At 33.8% G+C, this 22008-nt stretch overlaps 1 protein-coding gene across 1 annotated transcript; it reads left to right on the plus strand.

Annotated features, from left to right (window-relative positions):
• Positions 1–3657: 3657 nt before the first annotated feature.
• On the plus strand, positions 3658–8049 carry cbln2a (cerebellin 2a precursor). The gene is made up of 3 exons (XM_073849233.1): positions 3658–4058; positions 4169–4288; positions 5377–8049. The coding sequence occupies exons 1-3, from the start codon at positions 3771–3773 to the stop codon at positions 5572–5574; spliced, it is 606 nt and encodes a 201-aa protein (XP_073705334.1). The 5' UTR covers positions 3658–3770; the 3' UTR covers positions 5575–8049.
• The last annotated feature ends 13959 nt before the right edge of the window (positions 8050–22008 follow it).

A 22008-nucleotide genomic window follows, 5' to 3' on the forward strand; every position in this document is an offset into this window, starting at 1 on the left:
GTTTGTCCAGGTGATGTTAACCCATGGTTTGCTAAACTATAGCCTACTATAAAATATGGGACTGTCATGTGTGCAAAGTGAAAACATTGCTCTAAGTGATTTGTATAGAGTTCCAAGTAGCCTATGCGGTCTTATACCGTCTATATTTAGTGTAGATAACTTGTCAAAGAACGTGTACTGATTACACTTTGTGAGACAAAATTTAATTCTCAATTTTTTGAGAATTAAATCAAGGCTGTAATGGATACGGCTGCACTTGTTGTGTTGCCTATTTCATAATATGTACACTACGAGTCAAAAGGTTTTGAACAGAAAGATTTTTAATGTTAATGTTATAAGTTTTTATTTTTTTGCTCACGCTTGCATTTATTTGATTCAAAGTAGCCTAAAGCAAAACACTAAAATTCTGAAATATTTTTGCTTTTTAAAATAAATTTATCTTTCAATGTATTTTAAAATGAAATTTATTCCTGTGATACAAAGTTGAATTTTCAGCATCATTAGACTTATCAGGTCTTTAGTGTCACGTGATCCTTCAGAAATCATTCTAATATGCTGATTTGCTGTTCAAGAAACATTTATTATTCTTGTTATCAATATTTAAAACAGTTGAGTACATTTTTTTCAGGATTCATTGATGAACAGAAAGATCCAAAGATCATAATTTATCTGAAATAAAAAGGTTTTGTAAAATTATACACTATACCATTCAAAAGCTTGGAGTCAGTACAATTTTTAATTATAGAAATTAATACTTTTACTTAGCAAGGATGCTTTAAATTTGTTAAAAAGTGATGAAAAAGACATTTATAATATTACAAAAGATTTCTATTTCAGATAAAGTATATATATACACACACACACACACACACACATATATATATATATAATATATATATATATATATATAATATGAATAACAACATTACATATATTAGTATTTTATATATATATATATATATATATATATATATATATATATATATATATACATTTTCATCAATAGATGCTGAGCAGACCAACGTTTATAAGATATAATGAGATATACGTTTATAAGTATAATAAGACATTTGCATTACAGTAGCCTGAATACAGTAGTTCAGTAGTTTTAACTGCATAGGGTTTGTTGGAATATCCATTCAACGCATGAACCCTTCAAATGACTACTCTTTATGTTTCTTAGGTAGTATTGTTGGTTAAAGTATCGATTAGTGAGTTTATGCTTATCTTTAATTATCTTTTTATTTATTATTATTTAATATATACAGTATATTATATAACATAATTATAATAATTACAATAATTATATAATAATAATAATAATAAATGTTTTTTGGGCAGCAAATCAGAATATCAGAATGATTTCTGAAGTATCATGTAACTGGAGTAATGATGCTAAAATTTTAGTTTTGAAAGCACAGGAATAAATTACATTTTAAAATCTACTCAAATAGAAAACAGTTATTTTAAATAATAAAAATATTTAAAAAATGTTACTGTTTTTGGTGTACTTTGGATCAAATAAATACAGGCTTGGTGAGCAGAAGAAACTTCTTGAAAAAACATAAAAAAATCTCACTGTTCAAAAACTTTTGACCGGTAGTGTACTTCCAGAATTTTCTGGTGACCTTAAAACAGTGCATAATGGCTGACCACACACAACCATTTTTATTCGTGATAAATTATGGCTTCTAACTGAATAAGGTCTTCTTTATTGTGAAATTTATGATAATATTTATATGTATTTATATGCAATGCCATACATACAGTACATACATAAATATAGGCTAAGGTGTGCATTATTGGGGCATGGTTAATGGTTAGAGAGTCGGACTTGTAACTCGAAGGTTGCAGGGATTGTAGGTGGGGGAGTGAATGTACAGCACTCTCTCCATCTTCAATACCACGACTGAAGTGAGTCCCTTGAGCAAGGCACCGAACCCCCAGCTGCTTCCCGGGCGCCACAGCAATAGCATTATGGCTGCCCACTGCTCCGTGTGTGTGTGTGTGTTCACGGTGTTCACTGTTTGAACATAAGGTGGGCTTTATGTTTACTAAAGTTTACTATTTCCAACTCAACATCATTCACTATTTACTAGTGTTTTGGCATTAGCTGTATGGTCTGATAACATGTACTATCAATGAAAAGTATGACATTAAAATGAAATGTACATTCTCATATGGCCCACCTCGTTCAAACAGTCAAATCACAGATAACTTAAATTTAGACTGACTTTGTATGTATTTTAACTGGTCATAGTTTATGTTTATTAACAGAGACGGAAAAATGGTAACCTGCAAAAATATCCCCTTTTCTTTTGTGTTTCACTTTCCACCATATTGCTGCATATTAGATTCACCTAACAACAAGACTGGAACAACTAGAAACTAGAAGCACAGAAATGTGGATGAAAAAAGGAAAAATAAGACACTAATATGGTCCCAAATGCCTTCTGCTAAACTGGCATTCTCTGTGGGGCTGCTTTTCATCAGCATCTTGTTAAAACAGAGGAAAGAATGGATGCTGCATAACACAGGGAAATACTGCACGAGAACCTGCCACAGTTGGCCAAATCTCTCATCTTTCAACAAGACAGTGATCCAATTAGCACACTGTGTCATAAGAACAAAATAATAATTGAAAAGGGTATGGTACTATAAATTTGTGGTTGCGTCATTTGATGAATCTAAAAATGGGCTATAATCACACCTGAACAGCATGCATAGCTGGTGCATGCTCACCACAACTGATTTAAAGTTATTACTATAAAAAGTGACTCTACCAATTCTGTCACATGAAAAGATTTACATTGCCAACTCAGCATAGGCTTGAAATATGTTGACATTTGTGCCAGCTGTGCACATTCTATTATGCATTCATTACTTTCAGCCTAAATTAAACTAAAATGTTGCTAAAAGAAAAGCCAATGTACTTGTTATATATCAATTATCCAGTCTTTTGCACGTATTTATGTTATACTAGTTTAATGCATACTGTATTTATTAACACAATTTTGCATGTGTGAATTCAAATTTGAAGTGCTAAATACTAGTCTGAAGTCTCTTCATGTAACGTATGCGTTAATATCTTTGTACAACCACTGGATGGTGCAATAGCACATCATATTAATTTCTGAACCACCTCGACACTAAACAATGGGATGTCACCAGTGGACAGCCATTGACCTCCTACAGAACATAAATTTACATTAAAATTACATTTTTTTTTTTTCATTTTTTAAATGCTGAGCAGACCTGTTAACGTTTATAAGATATAATAAGACATTTGCATTACAGTAGCCTACACTGAATACAGTAGTTCAGTAGTTTTAACTGCATAGGGTTTGTTGGAATATCCATTCAACGCATGAACCCTTCAAGTGACTGTTTAGGCTTCTTAAGTAGTATTGTTGGTCAAAGTATCGATTAGTGAGTTTATTCTAATTAATTATCTTTTATATTATAATTTATTGTTGCTGTAATACATAGACATTGATTGGAGACTATTGCGCAATGGGAACTTTAGCACATGGTGAAAATTCAGGGCGTTTTCAAATAAAGCGTACGCGCGTTGTCTGTGGATGAGAGAGAGAGAGAGAGAGAGAGAGAGAGAGAGAGAGAGAGAGAGAGAGAGAGAGAGAGAGAGAGAGAGAGACGGATGAGAGTGTGTTTGTGAGAGAAAGAGAGAGGGAGAGGGAGAGGTGCTGTCGTCTTCACTGATCTCCTAAGAGTGTTCGTTAGTGTTTTTTGCTCAGAGGTCTTCCACAGTCATGTTGAGAGCCAGGGAACCGGGATCTTTGGTCGTGCTGGCCTCCACCCTTCTTCTGGGATTCGGCGTTGTGTTTTCCCTCGGACAGAATGACACAGAACCGGTAGTTTTGGAAGGAAAATGTTTAGTTGTGTGTGACTCGAACCCGTCCGCCGAAGGAGGAGTGACCTCGTCGTTTGGGATATCAGTCCGGGCTGCTGGTGCAAAAGTGGCTTTTTCTGCTGTCAGAGGAACTAACCATGAACCATCAGAAATGAGTAACAAGTCCATGACAATCTACTTTGATCAGGTCAGACCCTGCTTTCACATTTAGGCAAGGCATATCTGTGCGTTAAGTAGGCTTTAAAAAAATTTCCCCGAAAACATACGCTAATTAAGTGAACAAACACCTTTTTGCAGGTTCTAGTGAACATTGGAAATCATTTCGATCTTAAGGCGAGTGTATTTCAAGCTCCTCGGCGAGGCATTTACAGCTTCAGCTTTCACGTTGTGAAGGTCTACAACCGACAGACAATTCAGGTGAGTCTGTTAACATTCAGGGTCTTTATAAGAAACTAATTACAGACAAACTGAAACTTAAATTGAATGGTTTTGCCATTGAACTATAACACACTGAAACACTGATAAGCATAGATATTAACCACTCTTTTCTGTGTCCAGTTTTACTAAGAACTAGTCATTTGACGCTACTACTCATTCTTTAACCTAATAGTTATAATATGTTCCAGGTTTCTTAGTTCTGACTTAATAGACATTAGTATTTATTAGACTTTTGTTTGTATTCCAACGTTTGTATTAAAGATTTTAATTAAACTCTTAGTATTAGTCTGGCTAGTCATTTCATATGGCAAATAAAAAAAATAAATGGTAACTAATTAGATTAAATGTGTTATCAGTACCATTTGAGATAGATATTTTTATCTCATAAATATGTGCTGTATACATTAAATAGCCTCTTTCAAAGCTGAATTGTAATAGCAACTAACTAACTAATTGGAATAGGTATCAGCAACAATCGGAATGCATTAACTAGTCACACGAGAATATGAATACGTAAACCACAGATATAATTAAATTGGAAAAATGATTTCCTTCTTACCAGTTTCTCTCTTAAAAATAAACACTCCAAAGGGATGTTTTTGCAGTGATGCCATCGAAGAACCATTTTGGTTCCCCAAAGAACCTTTCAAGGCATATCTGAACAGTTCTTAAAAGAACCATTTTGAAGAACATTTTAAAAATCTAAAGAACCTTTTTCCACTATTTTCTGCATTTGAAAGGTTCCTTCGATGTTCAAGGTTCTTCATGGAACCTTGGATGCCAATAAAGAACCTTTATTTTTAAGAGTGTTTAGAACACTGTCTAGCACCAGATTATTATTTTCTAGTAGGTAATGTATAACACTGTAGTAGTTACAAATTGAACTGATAACAGTCACTATATTGGAATATGGACTAACAATTGTTAGCTGTAAAACATGAATACTTGTTAGTAATTAAAAATATATACTAAAATATAAAAATAGATACTGTTTAGTTTTATGAAGTAAAGTTAAATCTGGCTTGTTGTGATGCATCTGATCACATCTTGTGTTTCCATGTCATTAGGTCAATCTGATGCATAATGAATACCCAATAATATCTGCTTTTGCCGGTGATCAAGATGTGACCCGAGAGGCAGCGAGTAACGGCGTTCTGCTTCACCTGGAGCGTGAAGACAGACTGTATCTCAAACTGGAGAGAGGGAACCTCATGGGCGGATGGAAGTACTCCACATTCTCTGGCTTTCTTGTTTTCCCTCTTTAATTGAATATAGCCCAATTTAAATGGCCCAGACTGAAGACTAAGGGACATTTCCGTATCTGCTTTCAAAAATAAAAGTAGCAGAGAGAACATGGAATGCGTTTATTTTATTTATTGTTAGGATCTAAAGAAATGTAATGTAAGTTTGTATGTATGTATGTATGTGTGTGTGTGTGTGTGTGTGTGTGTGTGTGTGTGTGCATTTGTGAGATTTAAAAGAAATTAGGACAGTGATCATATTTGGACTTATCGATGTGTGCATATTGCTTTGGGAAAGAGTGGTTTGTTATTGTCAATGATATTTTTGCATTCAGAAGCATATTTTGCACGAAATGTGTTTTGTTATGTGCTTGTCATTTTATTGATTTGTATAGCCCTTATAAATTTGATGTTCAATATGAGCGTAGTAAGTACAAAAAAACTGCCATTTCTCTTTAAACTTTGTTGTTTGGCTTAATGCATAGACAAGCAATGATATCTTGCATTTTTATATTACTTGAATGTAAATATACTGTGTCATAAACTAAAGGAATGTATTTAAAAACTCTTAGGACTCAAAAGTTTTATTTTGCAAAAGGGATCAAAATGTCATCATTTGCTCATCCCTGTGTTGTTCCAAACCTGTATGAATTTCTTTCTTCTGTTAAACACATACAAAAAAAAAAAGATATTTTACAGAATGTTGGAAACCAAATCATTCCCAGTAGACTTCCATAGTATAAAAAAAAACTATTGAAGTCAAAGGCTACCAGCAACTATTTCATTTTTTGGTTAACTATCCAAAAATCCTCAACGCTGTCCATGGTGCTGAACAACAGCTGTCCTTCAAAAACTGCAAACCTGTTCAGTACACATTTTTTTTATTTTATTAAATGCTTGCATCAAAAATGCAGTGTAACATTTATTAGTCCCATTTGTGACCCTGGACCACAAAACCAGTCATAAGGGTCTTTTTTATTTATACATATAAAAAAAATAAGCTTTCCATTGATGTATGGTTTGTTAGGATAAGACAATATTTGGCAGAGAGACAACTATTTGAATATCTGGAATCTGAGTGTGCAAAAAAATCTAAATACTGAGAAAATTGTCTTTAAAGTTGTCCAAATGAAGTTCTTAGCAATGCATATCACTACTCAAAAATTAAGTTTTGATATATTTACAGAAATTTACCAAATATATTAATGGAACATGATGTTAACTTAATATCCTAATAAAAAAATTGGCACAAAAGAAAAATCTATAATTTTCTGAACCATACAATGTGTTTATGACTCATGCTACTTAAGACTGTTTTTTTGGTCCAGGGTCACATTTCTTTTGGATACATACATCACCTTCAATTGAGTTTCCACTAGTTAGACTACATGTACAGACTCACATGGGGATCTTAAAAGTATTTGAGAGTAAATGTGAGGGTGTAAACATATATAATATTTAAATATATCTGATTAAGTCTGTCAACAGGGGCAGTTTTAGGAAGGATGAAAGTAACACTCGCCTACAGAGTTCAATATGCGCACAAACTGGAAAGATATAGACACCAGGCAGATTGTTGTTTCTTCATTTCAGGCAGGGCAGTGTGTTTCGAGATGCTGTCTTACACAACGATGAACTTTAAAGATTTAACATTTATAGCTTTATATATCTTTCAAAGCATGGCTGGGAAACGGGATGGAAATTAGGTAATTTATTACCATGGGCACAATTAAAAACTGTGAAGACAGCATTATTTGGAGGTGAAATGCAAATGCGACGAGATATGAGAATGATGTGGGTGTTAAGTGTTAAACAGTGAAAGATTCCTTCCAAGAGTAGCTTAAAAAGACGCTAGCACATATTTTCACTTGTCAAGGCCGTGTCACATTATGTTATATCATAGTGCGAGTTATTTCAGAGGGTAACCTGTCATTATGTTAGATAATATTTTACAATTTTATTTTATGTTTGACCGCATGTTCAGACTGTGAACTTGAAAATGTTTTCAAAATTAAAAAAAAAGGAAAAAATCCCATCTCGACACTGCATCTTCTTTCTGTCATTTGATTTGGCTTGGAAGTAAACATCGCCCAAAGGCTAAAAGCTGTCTGATGCCTGTGTCCGACCTTTCTTTTTCATAAAGATGATTAAGAATGAAAACATGACTCAACAGCACATGTCACTACTAGGTCACTAAACATGACTTTGGTTTTGGGGAACCAAATGCAAAAAGTGTTTCTATGCATAATTCTTTCATTTGTCCTTTAAGAACAAATCTTGTTGCTGAAAAGGAAATCTTATTTTTAATATAAATAAAAAGCAAGTGCTACACATATTCTGTTAACATTAGCATTAAAATCTATTTATCCTTCTCATGTGTGTAAACATGTCATACCATGAGGTCTCACCCCCAACACTCATGATTTAATTATTGTAATTACTGTGCTGAAGATGAAGTGTCATGATTTCATAGACTTGGTACTGTTGGGTGCTGGTGAATTAAACTGGCTTATAAGGAATCTGCCTACTTGCAGTGTTTTTTATCTCATTCATATGCAAATGTGAGGCAAGGTCAGTCTACTTTATTATTAAATTGTTTATGCTATCATTATTATACAACACATATGCCCAATGTGAACCAGAGTTGAGAAATAAAACTAATGGAAGAATGGGAATTTTGAAATGTTCAGTAAATCGAAACTATTTTAGTTTCTTCAAAGCAGCCACCCTTTGTCTAGATTACAGCTCTGGGCTTCTACCATCTTCTCTCCCTAATGTGCATCCTGGGACACTTGTTGGCTGTTGCTCCATCACAATCTTGTCCAACTACATTTGAATTATTAATATTTTGTATTTATTTTGTTTTTAGTTTTGTAAAGAAATTCATATATGGGGGTGAATTTATATTTGCTTTCTAAAGCATGTCATCTACTAAGCAATGCATTCGATTTTAAATCCTTTAAATAAAATTTTCAAGATCATAAAATAGAAATCCAGTGTGTCTAAACTTTTTAATGTTTTTGAATGGATCCACTTTTGCTCACCAAGACTGCATTTATTTAGTGACAAATTTAGAATAAAATTGTAATATTGTGCTATATTATTTCTATTTTGATATATTTTAAAATGTAATTTATTTCTATAATAGCCATTTTTCCAGTCTGTGTCACATAATACTTCAGAAATCATTCTAATATGCTGATTTGATGTTCAACAAACATTTTGTGGAAACCACAATACATTTTGTCAGGATTATTTGCTGAATAGAATTCAAATAGATCTTTTATAACTATACAAATGCCTTCACTGTCACTTTTGATAAATTTTTAAATACCTAAATAAATGTATTATTTAAAGTATATATATATATATATATATATATATATATATATATATATAGCTAACCTCAAATTACATTCAATACATATACGACCAGTCAAAAGTTTTTGAACAGTGAGATTTTTAATGTTTTTTAAAGAAGTCTCTTCTGCTCACCAAGCCTGCATTTTTTAATTCAAGTACAGCTTTATATATTAAAAATATTTTTACTATTTACAATAACTGTTTTCTATTTGAATATATTTTAAAATGTAATTTATTCATGTGATCAAAGTAAAATTTTCAGCATCATTACTTCAGTCTTTAGTGTCACATAATTCTTCAGAAATCAGTTTAATATGCTAATTTGCCGTTCAAGAAACTTTTATTATTATTATTTAAAACCGTTGAGTACATTTTGGGGGGATTCTTTGAAGATTTGAAAGATCAGCATTTACTCTATACTTAAATATTTCTATTTCCGATAAATGCTGTTCTTCTGAACTTTCTATTCATCAAAGAAAACCTGAAAAAATTCTACTCAGCTTTTTTTCAACATAATAATAATAATAATAATAATAATAATAATAATAATAAATTTCTGTTTAAAATACATATTTAAACAGAAAACAGTTATTTTAAATAGTAACAAATATTTAAAAATTTTACTGTTTTGCTGTACTTTGGATCAAATAAATACAGGCTTGGTGAGCCAAAGCGACTTCTTTAATAAAACATTAAAATCTTACTGTTCAACAACTTTTGACTGGTTGTATAGTTGTCCAAATGGCATGTTTAACATGAAAAAGATAAATCAATGAATGAATCAGGATGAATTGTCTAATTTTGTTTCCTGCTCTCTACGTTGATCTCCTAAAATACACTCGATCACATGGTATAGTGTCTAACAGAGCCGACTCCAGCAGAGAAAGAAAATGAGACTGAGTTGTGTAAGTTTAGACATGAAAGGCCACAACCAGAGGAAAAGCCTGATGTGATAATGAGAGCTCCTGGACTCCTATAGTCTGGCACATGTTTTTTACTTAATTTCTCTAAAACCAAAATAGCTTTAATAACAAAATTCATGCGTGGGCTCATCCTAGAATACTTCAGATCTTTGGCAGCAAGCATTAAGCATTGAAGACTTTTGATCCTATAGAGAAAATGCTGGTTCTGTGTGTATTTTCGCACTGTCAGGAATGATTTAATGACCGATTTATACGCTTAACACCCCATTGACAAACACATTCTCATTTGTTATCTCAATTAAACGTGTTACGTGTCTTGTCTAGGGTGAGAAAAGCTAAAGGACCTACTAAGCAAATGCAAATGAGTTTTCCAGCACTCCCTTTGTCTCATCCGTTGCCATCAACAGGAGCAGATTTCATGTCGCCGCATCTATCTTTGGGCTGTAACGTGTCCCTGTTCAGATGGTAAAGGCACAGCCTCCTCATCTCTCCAGCATGAGTGCAACACAGGGCCTTTTGATGTCCGTACCCCTTGTGGGATGCATGCTGGGAGAGCCCGAGTGGCAAACCACCGGTCCAATCTGTGACCCACTGACACATGGCATACGTGGCTCCGTAATCAGCCCAAGCGCTGCAGACTCACGCCAAGCTGCCCTTTATAGGCAAGAGGGACAGAAACGTCTCCAGAAGAACCCACGGCCATCTCTACCAGGCATTTAGATATATTAGGATATCAACTCTCAGCCTGCTGCTTCCTGTGCTGGGGCACACAGTTTAAGTGAGATATTAGACAAAACTGGAGGGGAACAAATTGGTATGAGAAACTAGATATATTGTCTATTTTACTGTAAAGATGATGACAAAATGAAAATGTAAAAATGCTTGTAAGAGGCAGATATTGTGCTGATGGCACAACGCTTACAGTTATTGTAATTAAAACATAATTAGTTGCTGGGCTCCTCTGTGTCTCCATTACACCTGGAAAGCTACCATCAATCTTCATTACAGCCTAACGTACTACTGTATTAGCTCACTGAATACGATACAGGACTGATTTTACAATGTTTTTACAGATTATGCTTTGGCCTAATACTTATATAGAGATAAATAATCACTCATTTATTTATTTTCGTGTATTAAAAAAAATAATAATAATATAAAATGTTAAATATACGTTTAGTTACATTTACATTGTTAAATTGTATTTATATAATTAGCATTTATTTAAAAAAATACAATAAAATTTTAAATAATATGCAAATAATGTAAATAATTAAATATATTCATAAGAGATTTTTACATTTTTTAGATTTTTTTCACCTATACATTATTTTTATGTATATGTACATTATTATATTTATAAGTAGTTTTATTTATATAATTTATTTTTAAAAAAAACAGAGAATTATCATTTGAAAATAACTACAATACAAATGTAAATGGCTAATTATATTCAAATAGGATTTTTAATAAAAATAATTAACATTTTTTACATTTCTAAAATAATGTATAACTTTACATTTTTTTAATTTATAAATGTTTTGTTAATAAATATCACATGTAGGGTTTTGAAATAAAAAAATATATATATATATATTTTTTTTATTATATTTTAGATTTTTATATAATTTATAAAGATAATATATATAATTTATATTTAGTTTACCCTGTACCACAAAACCAGTCATAAGGGTACTTTTTTTTTTTTAAATTGAGATTTATACATTATTTAAAAACTTCCCATTGATGTATAGTTTGCTAGGATAGGACATTATTTTGAAAATCTGAAATCTGAGGGTGCCAAAAAAATCTAAATATTGAGAAAATCGCCTCTAAACGTGTCCAAATGAAGTTCATAGCAAGGCGTATTACTGACCAAAAAATAGGTTTTGATATATTGACAGTAGGAAATTTACAAAATATCTTCATGGAACATGATCTTTACTCCTAATGATTTTTGGCATTTAAAAAAAAGAATAATTTTGACCCAAACAAAACCATACTGAGCCAAAACTAACATCTAACAACACTATTTTAAAACTTTTAAATCCTCAGTACCCTTAATATTAAATATTGTTTGGGTAAAATACAGTGTATGGAAATATCAGTGTGTATCCTTTGTCCCTTTGCTCCGTTCCCAAATGGATTCTCACTTTATGGCCTCTGAACAGGTTGTTTGAATGCAATAGTTCACTTTGCACGCTGGCTCCATCGCAGACAATGGTTTATTCTGTCAAACTTGGCCAGAGCATATTGACATTACAGCATTTACTTTTCTGCATCTAAAGCGGTTTTTCATACCCCATCTGCTGTGATTTTCAGACTGCTTAACAGAGTGTGGGCCATCATAAAATTTATGTCCAATCTGTTGAAAAAGTTGGTCATAAATTTGCTCCGGTTTGAAATGTGTGGGACGGCAACTCTAGGAGAGTAATGTCCAACAATCAGCTGTGATATTACATTTTTTAAAATAGTCCTCAGAGGAGCAATCTAGCTTTGAACGCTAGTACAATACAAACAAATCTAGTCTAGGGTATAGTGTCAGGTATTCAAATAAAGTAAACACTGCCTTAGTAATTTAGCTATTTTGTCAAATGCTGCAGTTTAAAGAATCTTTAATAAGCTCACAACTGACTGCACCCATTTGAGCATTTGTCCTCTGTTTCTAGAGCCTCCTGATTGTCTTGTAAGCTGTAGACCTTGATGCCAACTCTTATGAGAAGCTGTCTCTAAAGGATGTCAGAGGCTGTATGTAAATAATAAATAAGAGCATCTGCTGGTTCCTGTTATGTACCCTTTACTTACTTCTCATTAAGTCAATAAGCCTGAGCGAAGAGCACACTCCTCACGTCTAGTTATTGTCACACTGATGTGCACATGGTGTGCTGACAATGCTTGAATAATCTCATACTTTCAGTTTAGTGCATTGGTTTTCATTTTTGGGTTAAATATGGTAACACTGTTATTACACAGATTACACAGTCGCATCATTAAGCTGTCAGATATTTCCTGGTATTTGCCATCAACCACAGCAAAAAACGGTATCAGTCCGCTCATCCGGGTAACAGAAACTGGTGCTACTTTCATGTATCATATTACACTGCGTAATTACGCTCCCTTTTATACAAACGCAGCTGGTGCATTTTTGCATCTCAGTTGTTTAATGTAGTTAAAATTCTCAGAGGATTAATATTTCAGGTATTATCAGGGGCACCTATTGTATACGTTGGTTCTACTTCTGCTCTAGGAGGTTATGGCAGCCCGTAGCACCGCTTGCGGGAAAGTTATGAAATTTGGCACACAGATAGAGGACAATCTTTTCAAGTCTCAATATTAACCATAGCCAACCAATAGGCCAAATTTGCACTTATTTTTCTGCTAATAACCTTTGAACTGCGAGGTCTAGAAGCTAATTTTTTTTTCCCTCTGACTCAAATGCATAACAACTTAAATATCTACGAGTCCATATTTTTTGCAGTTTTGAACATTGAATCTATTTTTTAGAACTCCTCCTAGATGATTTATCTGATTTTAATCAAAATTGGCTTAGATCATCTTCAGGCAATGCTGGCAAAAAGTTATCAAAAGCTTTTTGATATGTTTTTTGTAAAGCATGTTAATAAATTTGCATACTGAATGGCATACCTAATCAAATGATACCAAATTTCCTAGGTTAGCTATCTGAGCGTGGACTATTTCAGATTTTGTAGTGAAAAGCTGTATTTTTCAGATGCTTTAATTTATTGTTATGAAAATTGGCATACTCATAGAGGACAGTCTCATCATTAACTCTCTAGCGCCACCAACAGGCCAAATTTGCACTCATTTTCCTGCTAATATCTTTTTAACCATACGTTCTAAAAGCAAAGTTCTTTTTTCTTCTGATTCCTTGACTCTCATCAAATTGAATGAATATGAAAATTTTAATTTCTATTGTCAAGATTTTTCGCAATTTTCCAAAATATCTACTTTTTCGAACTCATCCTAGACAGTTCGTTGAATTTAACTAAAATGGACTCAGATAAAATAAGCATTCTGGCAAAGCTTTTTGTTATACCAAACCATTTTTGTAAAAATTGACATGAGGATATATCTCTACAACACTTTAGCAGATTCTGACCAAACTTGGTATGTGTTATAACAAGCATGTTCTGAGGACACAAGTCGTTTCAGCACAGCACCACCTACTGGTCAAAAGATTAAAAAAATTGACATTTCTGCTTATAACTTCTGACTAATTTGACCAAAAATCATAAGACTGGTCTCATTAGATTCAGAACGGCAAACAAACAGTATCTAAATCTCCTATGTTAGCCTTTTTGGTCATCAGCCATTTTGAGTTTTGTAGCAAAATTCTGTATCAACAAATGTCTTTAACAGAGGTCTCCAACTCCGCTCCTGGAGAGCTACCCTACTGCAGAGTTCAGCTTCAGCTCCAATCCAACACACCTGGACTGGCTAATCAAGGTTCAGGTGTTGAAGCAGGGTTGGAACTTAAGTCTGCTGGAGGGAAGCTCTCCAGGAGCAGGGTTTGAGAACCCTGGTCTTTATTGAGTAATTAAAGACATTTTACTTCTGTTGTGCTTGGCCCCTTAATTGCTGCTTGCAGCTTTATTTAATATTAATTTTGCTTGTACATTGTATTGTTTGTCCTTTGCCTAGGAATAAGGTCTGTGAAATGATTGGTCATTTTCTTTAAAAAAAATTAATATATATATATATATATACTTTTTTTAATGCGCAGTTAGGGTTAGGTTACTTCATCTGTGTACTTAAATTCCAAAAGGTAGGTTAGACAAACTGTCTTTATATACTTTTTTAAAGAAAACAATAAGACCCTTATACCTTGGCTATAGGATCAAATAGAGCCCTTTGAAGGTGGTTTGAAACTTCAACCTGTTGACCACCATTGAAGTCCACTATATAGAGAAATATCCTGGAATGTGAACATGAGTGTCTTTGGATGACATTAAATTATCAGTAATGTTTTATTCGGGAAGTGAACTTATCCTTTAATGATGTTTTTAAGTGTTTTAGATGTCCTTCAAATTACGTTAACCTCTACTTGATTCTTTCAGACTTAAGGCAAAGGAAAGATCTCCTATGGATGAAACTCAGCAGGGGATACATTAAATTAATGGGACCACACATTTATTCTTGCCTAGAAGTGTGAATCTCAAACACCTTCAAAAGTGGCAGCACCAAATGAATGTCTTTTTATAAAGAAGGATGTCTTCACAACTTTGTCACAATTGATCATTTCAGACCTCATTTAATCAAACTAAGACTACAGCCATTTTTATTATCGCTTTATTACATTTAAATGTACTCATTTGGCAGTGGCTTTTATTAAAAACAACTTCATTTCTTTAGGAGGGAATCAAAACCCATGACTTCGTGCCATACTAGGAAATTTCATATTTTAGCTTGATATTTCACATCTGTTGTGAAGTGTCCACATTGAGATTTATTATTAAGTAGTTTTTTCCTAAGAGATTACACATTTATATTTTATTTATTGAGATCACATCTCAGTTTGTTGAAATGTAAAAAGCAAGGCTACCTGCTGCACCAGCCACAAAGGACATTGTTTACAGTATCTAGTGCATTACAGATGATGCACATTCTCATTCAATCAAAATCACAAGCAACCTAAGAATACAGAGAAGTGTTGCAGATAATGAAAGATTTAAACTAAGGAATATCTCTAGCTGGTTAAATAAGCAGGTATGCTATTTATAAGCGAGAAAGACATCAAGAGAAAGAAATTAGGTCTACCAACACCTCTTTCAGAAGTTTGAAAATAATACAACAAAGATATTGTTTGCTATAGATTTTGTATGACACACTGGGAATGGTTCTTTAAAAGTAGTTTCTTTAAAACAAAATGAAAAGGAGTGAGTGACAGAAAGATATAAAGATAGAACTATAGATGATGAAATGTTCCCTTGCTGTAAATATCAAGTAAATTAGCAGCAAGCAAAGCGATGTGTTGTGTAAACTCAATCAAACTGAGCAGGAATCCTCACGAGACCCGACTGCACGCTATCTCACCAATATGCTACCGAAACAGCTCACCTGAAACCAGAAAACAGCTGGAAAGCCACATCTAAAAATTCACAGCCCTTCTGATCTTCTCACATTCTATGTTAAGCTTAACTTAATTTAATGCTAATGATTAAAAGTGTCATCTCGGCTATGCTAACGTACTATCAAGAACAACAGGTGAAGACTAGGATATATTTAAAGCCACATCTGGAAAAGCCTTTAGGGTAATCTCATAGAATAACAAATCTTCAAGCGAGTGAGGTATGGTGCTGTGCAGTACTGTTTGCTTAAGCCACCCTTTTATGTGGAGACACATGGTGTGCTCAGAAAGAGGTCTTCTGGGGTTTCTGACAGATGGCATGGCTCACAGATAAAGACAGCGTCAATGTGACAAAAAGCTCAACTCTGCAGGTCTCTAGTAGAGACCCAGTGTAAGGCTGCATATGCCGTTGTGATTTCAGCTTCATTCTCGCTCTTTACGCACTGAATCAGAAGTGTTGAAGTGTATTAGTATATCAAAATGGTGCTGATATGACGTTCAGCAGTCTGAACTACCTTTAAAGGGCCCAAACAGCTTAATAAGTAAGGATAGGCGGTTGAATTATTGAGAAATTGGCTGTTACAACAAGGGTGTGCGATATTTTTCAATAATGTAATGGTTTCCTTAAAACGCATCTCCTAACAGTGTTCAGCAGCAGCATCTTGGGTAGTAAAAATGTTAGCTTAACTGCTTCAAAAATAGCCAAATTATAGCCCGGCTAGTAATAAATGTCATGTAACTTTTCAGCTTTTTTATATTTCTTTGCTTGGTCAGTGTCATTGTGGGTTTTGGTTCAAACCTGTGAGACCTTTGTTCATCTTCAGAAAACAAATTGTGATGTTTTTGATGAAATCTGAGAGATTTCTGGCCCTGCAGCAAGGCAATTGACACATCCAAGGCCTAGAAAGGTTGTAAGGAGATCATTAAAATAGTCCAAGTGACATCAATGGTTTAACCTTAAATGATTAGTTTACTTCTAGAACAAAAATGTACAGATAATTTACTCAATCCCATGTCATCCTAGATGTTCATGTCTTTCTTTCTTCAGTTGTAAAGAAATTATGTTTCATGAAGAAAACATTTCAGGATTTTTCTCCATATAGTGGACTTCTATGGTGCCCATGGGTTTGACCTTCCAAAATGCAGTTTAAATGCAGCTTCAAAGGGCTCTAAAGAATGGTTTTATCTAGCAAAACGATTGGTTATTTTTTATTTTTTAATTACAATTTGCATACTTTTAAACCTTAAATGCTTGTCATGTCTTGCTCTGCCTGAACTCTGTTTTTTTTCTGGTTCAAGACAGTTAGGGTATGTCGAAAAACTCCCATCTCATTTTCTCCTTCAACCAAAATCATCCTACATCACTGTTTTACCTTTTTTGTTAAGGGTGTTTGATCTTCTTTGCATGTTCACTTTGCAAACACTGGGTCAGTACTTCTGCAGCGTTGTAGGATGATTTTGAAATGATTTTTGAAGTTGAAGAAAAAAATGAGATGGGAGTTTTTCGACATACCTTAAAGGAGTAGTTTACTTTCAGAACAAAAATTTACAGATAATGTACTCACCCCCTTGTCATCCAAGATGTTCACGTCTTTCTTTCGTCAGTCGTAAGGAAATTATGTTTTTTGAGGAAAACATTTCAGGATTTCTCTCTATATAATGGTCTTCTATGGTGCCCCCGAGCTTGAACTTCCAAAATGCAGCTTCAAAGGGCTCTAAACGATCACAGCCGAGGAAAAAGGGCCTTATCTAGCAAAATGATGGGTTTTTTCTAAAAAATTGTTTTATACTTTTTAACCTCAAATTGTCATCTTGTCTAGCTCGGTAAGATGAGCGTTTAAGATTAAAAATATATAAGTTGTAAATGTTTTTTGAAAATAACCGATCATTTCACTAGATAAGATCCTTCTTCCTCGGCTGGGATCATTTAGAGCCCTTTGAAGCTGCATTTAAACTGCATTTTGGAAGTTTAATCTCGGGGCACCATAGAAGTCCATTATATGGAGAGAAATCCTGAAATGTTTTCCTCAAAAAACACCATTTCTTTACGACTGAAGAAAGAAAGACATGAACATCTTGGATGACAAACTGTCTTGAGCTGGAAAAAGCATAGTTCAGGCAGAGCAAGACAAGATGAGCATTTGAGGTTAAAAAGTAAAAAAAAAATAACCAATCGTTTCACTAGATAAGACCCTTCTTCCTTGGCTGCGATCGTTGACAACCGCATTTGGGATAGTTTGAAGTCACATTTAAACTGCATTTTGAAGTTAAAACTCGGGGCACTATAGAAGTCCACTATTAGGAGAAAATTCTTGAAATGTTTTCCTCAAAAAAATATTTCTTTACGACTGAAGAAAGAAAGACATGAACATCTTGGATGACAAGGGGGTGAATAAATTATCTGTACATTTTTGTTCTGGAAGTGAACTAATCCTTAAATGTTATGAAGTTACAAGAACACTTTTTGTGCACACACAAAAAAAAAAAACAATTAACAACTTTATTCAATAATTTCTTCTCTTCTTTGATTTCATCAAAAATTTCTTAAACCATGTTACAAAAATGAATGAATTATGGGTCTTAAGGGTTTGGAACGATGTGAGGGTGAGTAATTAATGACAGAATCTTAATTTTTGGGTGAACTTGCCCTTTGATATTCTAAACAATTGTATATAGGATAAAATATATCATTATAAATGGCTTTAACTGTTTTTTCCAGAAAGTCTGAGGTTAAAAGAACTGCATAATTTCAACAGAATACCTAACAGCTGGTTTACAATATTTATTCAGCGTCAAGCGACATTCGTAGGAGCCCGTCCAGCTCAGATAACATTTCCTCATTATCAAGCCAGGACATAAAATGGCACCTCGGGCTATAGGAATGTGATTGGATTGTTTCATCTGTGACATTTTGCTCCTCTGTGAAATATTCAAATATACTCATATGCTTTAAAAGGCACTTGGCCTTGCCAGTCAAACTCTGCATGAGTTTCCCAGAGAGGACAAAATAAAACCTAATTTAATCTCTGATGTAACATTTGAGCTTAGAGAATGTATCCTGATATTGAGCAAATCATCATGGTGAACAGAAGAAGCATTTAGTCTTATCGTGTGGTGAATTGTTGCCTTCAGATAAAACAAACAACATGGACTGTGGAATAGATAAAATTGTCAGACCGTATTATTTACATCAGGAAATGAGATAACTGAGAATTACATGTTTGGAATTCAAGGAAGATTGAGCAAGTGAAAATATTAAATGACTTTGAAAAAAGCATATTGGTGGATGTTAAGCGCTGGTGGATCTGCAATCCTGCAGGGCTTTTCATGGACAACAGTCAAAGGTTGAAATGTGAGAACTGGTCTACTACAAAAACATCCAGCAGCAGTACTGATTTTTAGGATGAAGGTATGAATAAAAGAGCCCGAGGAACAATAGTATGCAGTAAAATGCCATCAAATATGACCAAATTATCAAATATGAGAATTTTGAGTGATGTCCCCAAGAACTATTTTATATATTTATACATTTAAATGGGTCATGAACTGCATTTTTTTATTATTTTGTACTGCTCTCTGAGATCCACTTATAATGTCAAATATTTTTTACATCAAAAAACATCATAATTTACAAGTAATAGTCTATTTTCTGTCCTGTTTTGACCCCTCTCATCAGAACAATCTGTTTGAATAGGCATTGAGGATTATAGACTCTGAAGTAAATGCCTTCATAAATGCACGCTGCTGTTAAAAAAACATAAATATTCATTACATATTAAATGACCTGTAATAGCATACAAAGCAATAGCGACCAAGTAATAAAAACAGTTGCTCACACTTGTGTCGGATTCAATATAGTCGGCACAGCATTGGCTTTTAGTTTCTAAAACTCCTGCGTCAAACTGTGCCTTGTTTGTAAACACATCCCTGGTAAAATGAAGTGAACAAAGGACCAAGTTCTTACAGACACAATCTGGAAATTCATAAAAAATTAAGTCCATCCACTCTTAATGTTGGGATCAGGCAATGGAAAGACTGCACAGCATCGTGTTTTCTTCTGAGCAATATTTATCGTTTTGGTTTGGTTTGTCTGAAATTACAGGATGTTTTTATAGTACAATGACCTCTTATATGTCAAAAGATCAATGCAATTTTGATTTCTCAGCACATAACCCATTTAAATGCTTTTGTTATATTTGATTCTCAGATTACTTTGAATGACAAGTGAACTTCTGAAGTCTTATGTTCTGTCAAAACTTCTCAATTACCTCAGATACAACAGACAAACAGATCCAAAAAGGTAGTTTTGATTAAAACATAGAATGCATTCATACCGGTAAGTGGAGTGTAGAAAGCTCTCAGAGGAGTCTGATGTGAAACTCCAAAGAAACCAATTAAAAAAGAAGGGAGGGAGTAATAAACAGAGCCAGAAATCCTTCACCACCTGTAATAAAGCGTCCTCCAGAGCCTTAAAAGGATGGATTACTAGAAGGGTCACTGCGATGTAGGGGATTGACAAATCATGCATTGACAACATAATAGTCAACATACGATGAAATTAACAACACGTCTGCAGCTTTCTAAGTAAATGCGTACTGACAATGTCAGTTAAAGCACAATGCAAGCAAAATGGAAGCTGGTTAAGGAGGATCCATGTCTGTCTTGTTCAGAAGATACCTGGGGTAGTTTACTAAAGACCTTAGTTGCCTTCTCAAGTCCAGAGCGTGTAAATGTCACATCCCATGACACACACTCACCTCCACCGGAGCAGCTGTTGGCCTTCAATCTATCAAATTAATGTCTTTAAATGGCAGTGAAATGTAATAAGCCATATTGTCGAAGTACAGTCGGTGAATTACAAAGCTAAAAAGATTCTAACAGACAAAAAAATCAGGCATTAGCAAAACATTTTCTATGTGTGAGGGAGAGACACTTTGATTCTCCCACAGCAGCATCAAATTATTTTTTATTAACACTATGCTGGTTTGAAAATGAGATGATCTGTCCAAATAAAACTGTTTGAAATAAAAACTGTACTAAAAATGTATTTGTCTCTGGAGTCTCACAGAACTGCTTAAGCAATTTATGTCAGTTCTAAGAGCGCTCAGCATGTCTTTTTGATGGAATGTGACGATGTTTCAATTCAGCCAGAAAGTTGTCGTAAGGGAGTTGTTGGCCCTGTGCTGTCTTTCACTTACTCAGCAGTTACAAACAAAAACTCCAAATATAAAAATTTAATCATCCTGGCTCAAATTGCTTTGGTAATAAAAAATATTTAACAAAGAAAGGTTAAGAAAGTCTTGTGCATGTGTGCTGAATGGAGAAAACAGCACAAAGCTTCTTTGGCAACCAATATTAAAGCCTACACTCTACCCACTTGCATTGTTATTTCCAAAAACATTAATTCAAGCTCAGAGAAATTAAAATAACAGCACTGGTGTGCCGAGTGTGGCATCAAAACAGTTCTCAGCTGAAAAACAGGGAACGTCACGATTAAGCACAACTGATCATCAATCTAAACCCACCACATGCGTACAAAAGAGGAATGATTGTTCTAGTACTCCAAATAAGCCAAATCACGATCTACAGGATTCTGCCCACTGAAAAAATAAACAAGTCTTTACCAAACAAGTCTGTGTCATATACATAATAGGCATATTGTTGACAATAAGTAACTTACACTATATATTTAGTCATTCAAATGCAATTTAGCTACTACTTACAATCACGTCAAAAGTTTACATATACCTTGCAGAATCTGCTAAATATAATTTTATCAAAATAAGAGGGATCATACAAAATGCATGTTATTATTTATTTAGTACTGACCTGAATAAGATATTTCACGTAGAGATGTTTACATATAGTCCACAAGAAAAAATAGTTGAATGTATAAAAATGACCCTGTTCAAAAGTTTATTACTGTGTTGTTACCTGAATGATCCACAGCTGTGTTTTTTTGTTTAGTGATAGTAGTTCATGAGTCCCTCGTTTGTCTTGAACAGATAAACTGGCTGCTGTTCTTCAGAAAAATCCTTTAGGTTCTACAAAATCTGTTTTTTTTTTCAGCACTTTTGTGTATTT

This window comes from Garra rufa, chromosome 10 (genome assembly GCF_049309525.1).
Source record: "Garra rufa chromosome 10, GarRuf1.0, whole genome shotgun sequence".
Lineage (NCBI taxonomy): Eukaryota > Metazoa > Chordata > Actinopteri > Cypriniformes > Cyprinidae > Garra > Garra rufa.

Excerpts from the sequence above, each read along its gene's own strand:
- cbln2a (XM_073849233.1), top strand. The coding sequence starts at position 3,771 with ATGTTGAGAGCCAGGGAACCGGGATCTTTGGTCGTGCTGGCCTCCACC. Across the intron at positions 4,059-4,168 it reads TGACAATCTACTTTGATCAG|GTTCTAGTGAACATTGGAAA; the intron begins GTCAGACCCTGC and ends ACCTTTTTGCAG. Across the intron at positions 4,289-5,376 it reads ACAACCGACAGACAATTCAG|GTCAATCTGATGCATAATGA; the intron begins GTGAGTCTGTTA and ends CCATGTCATTAG.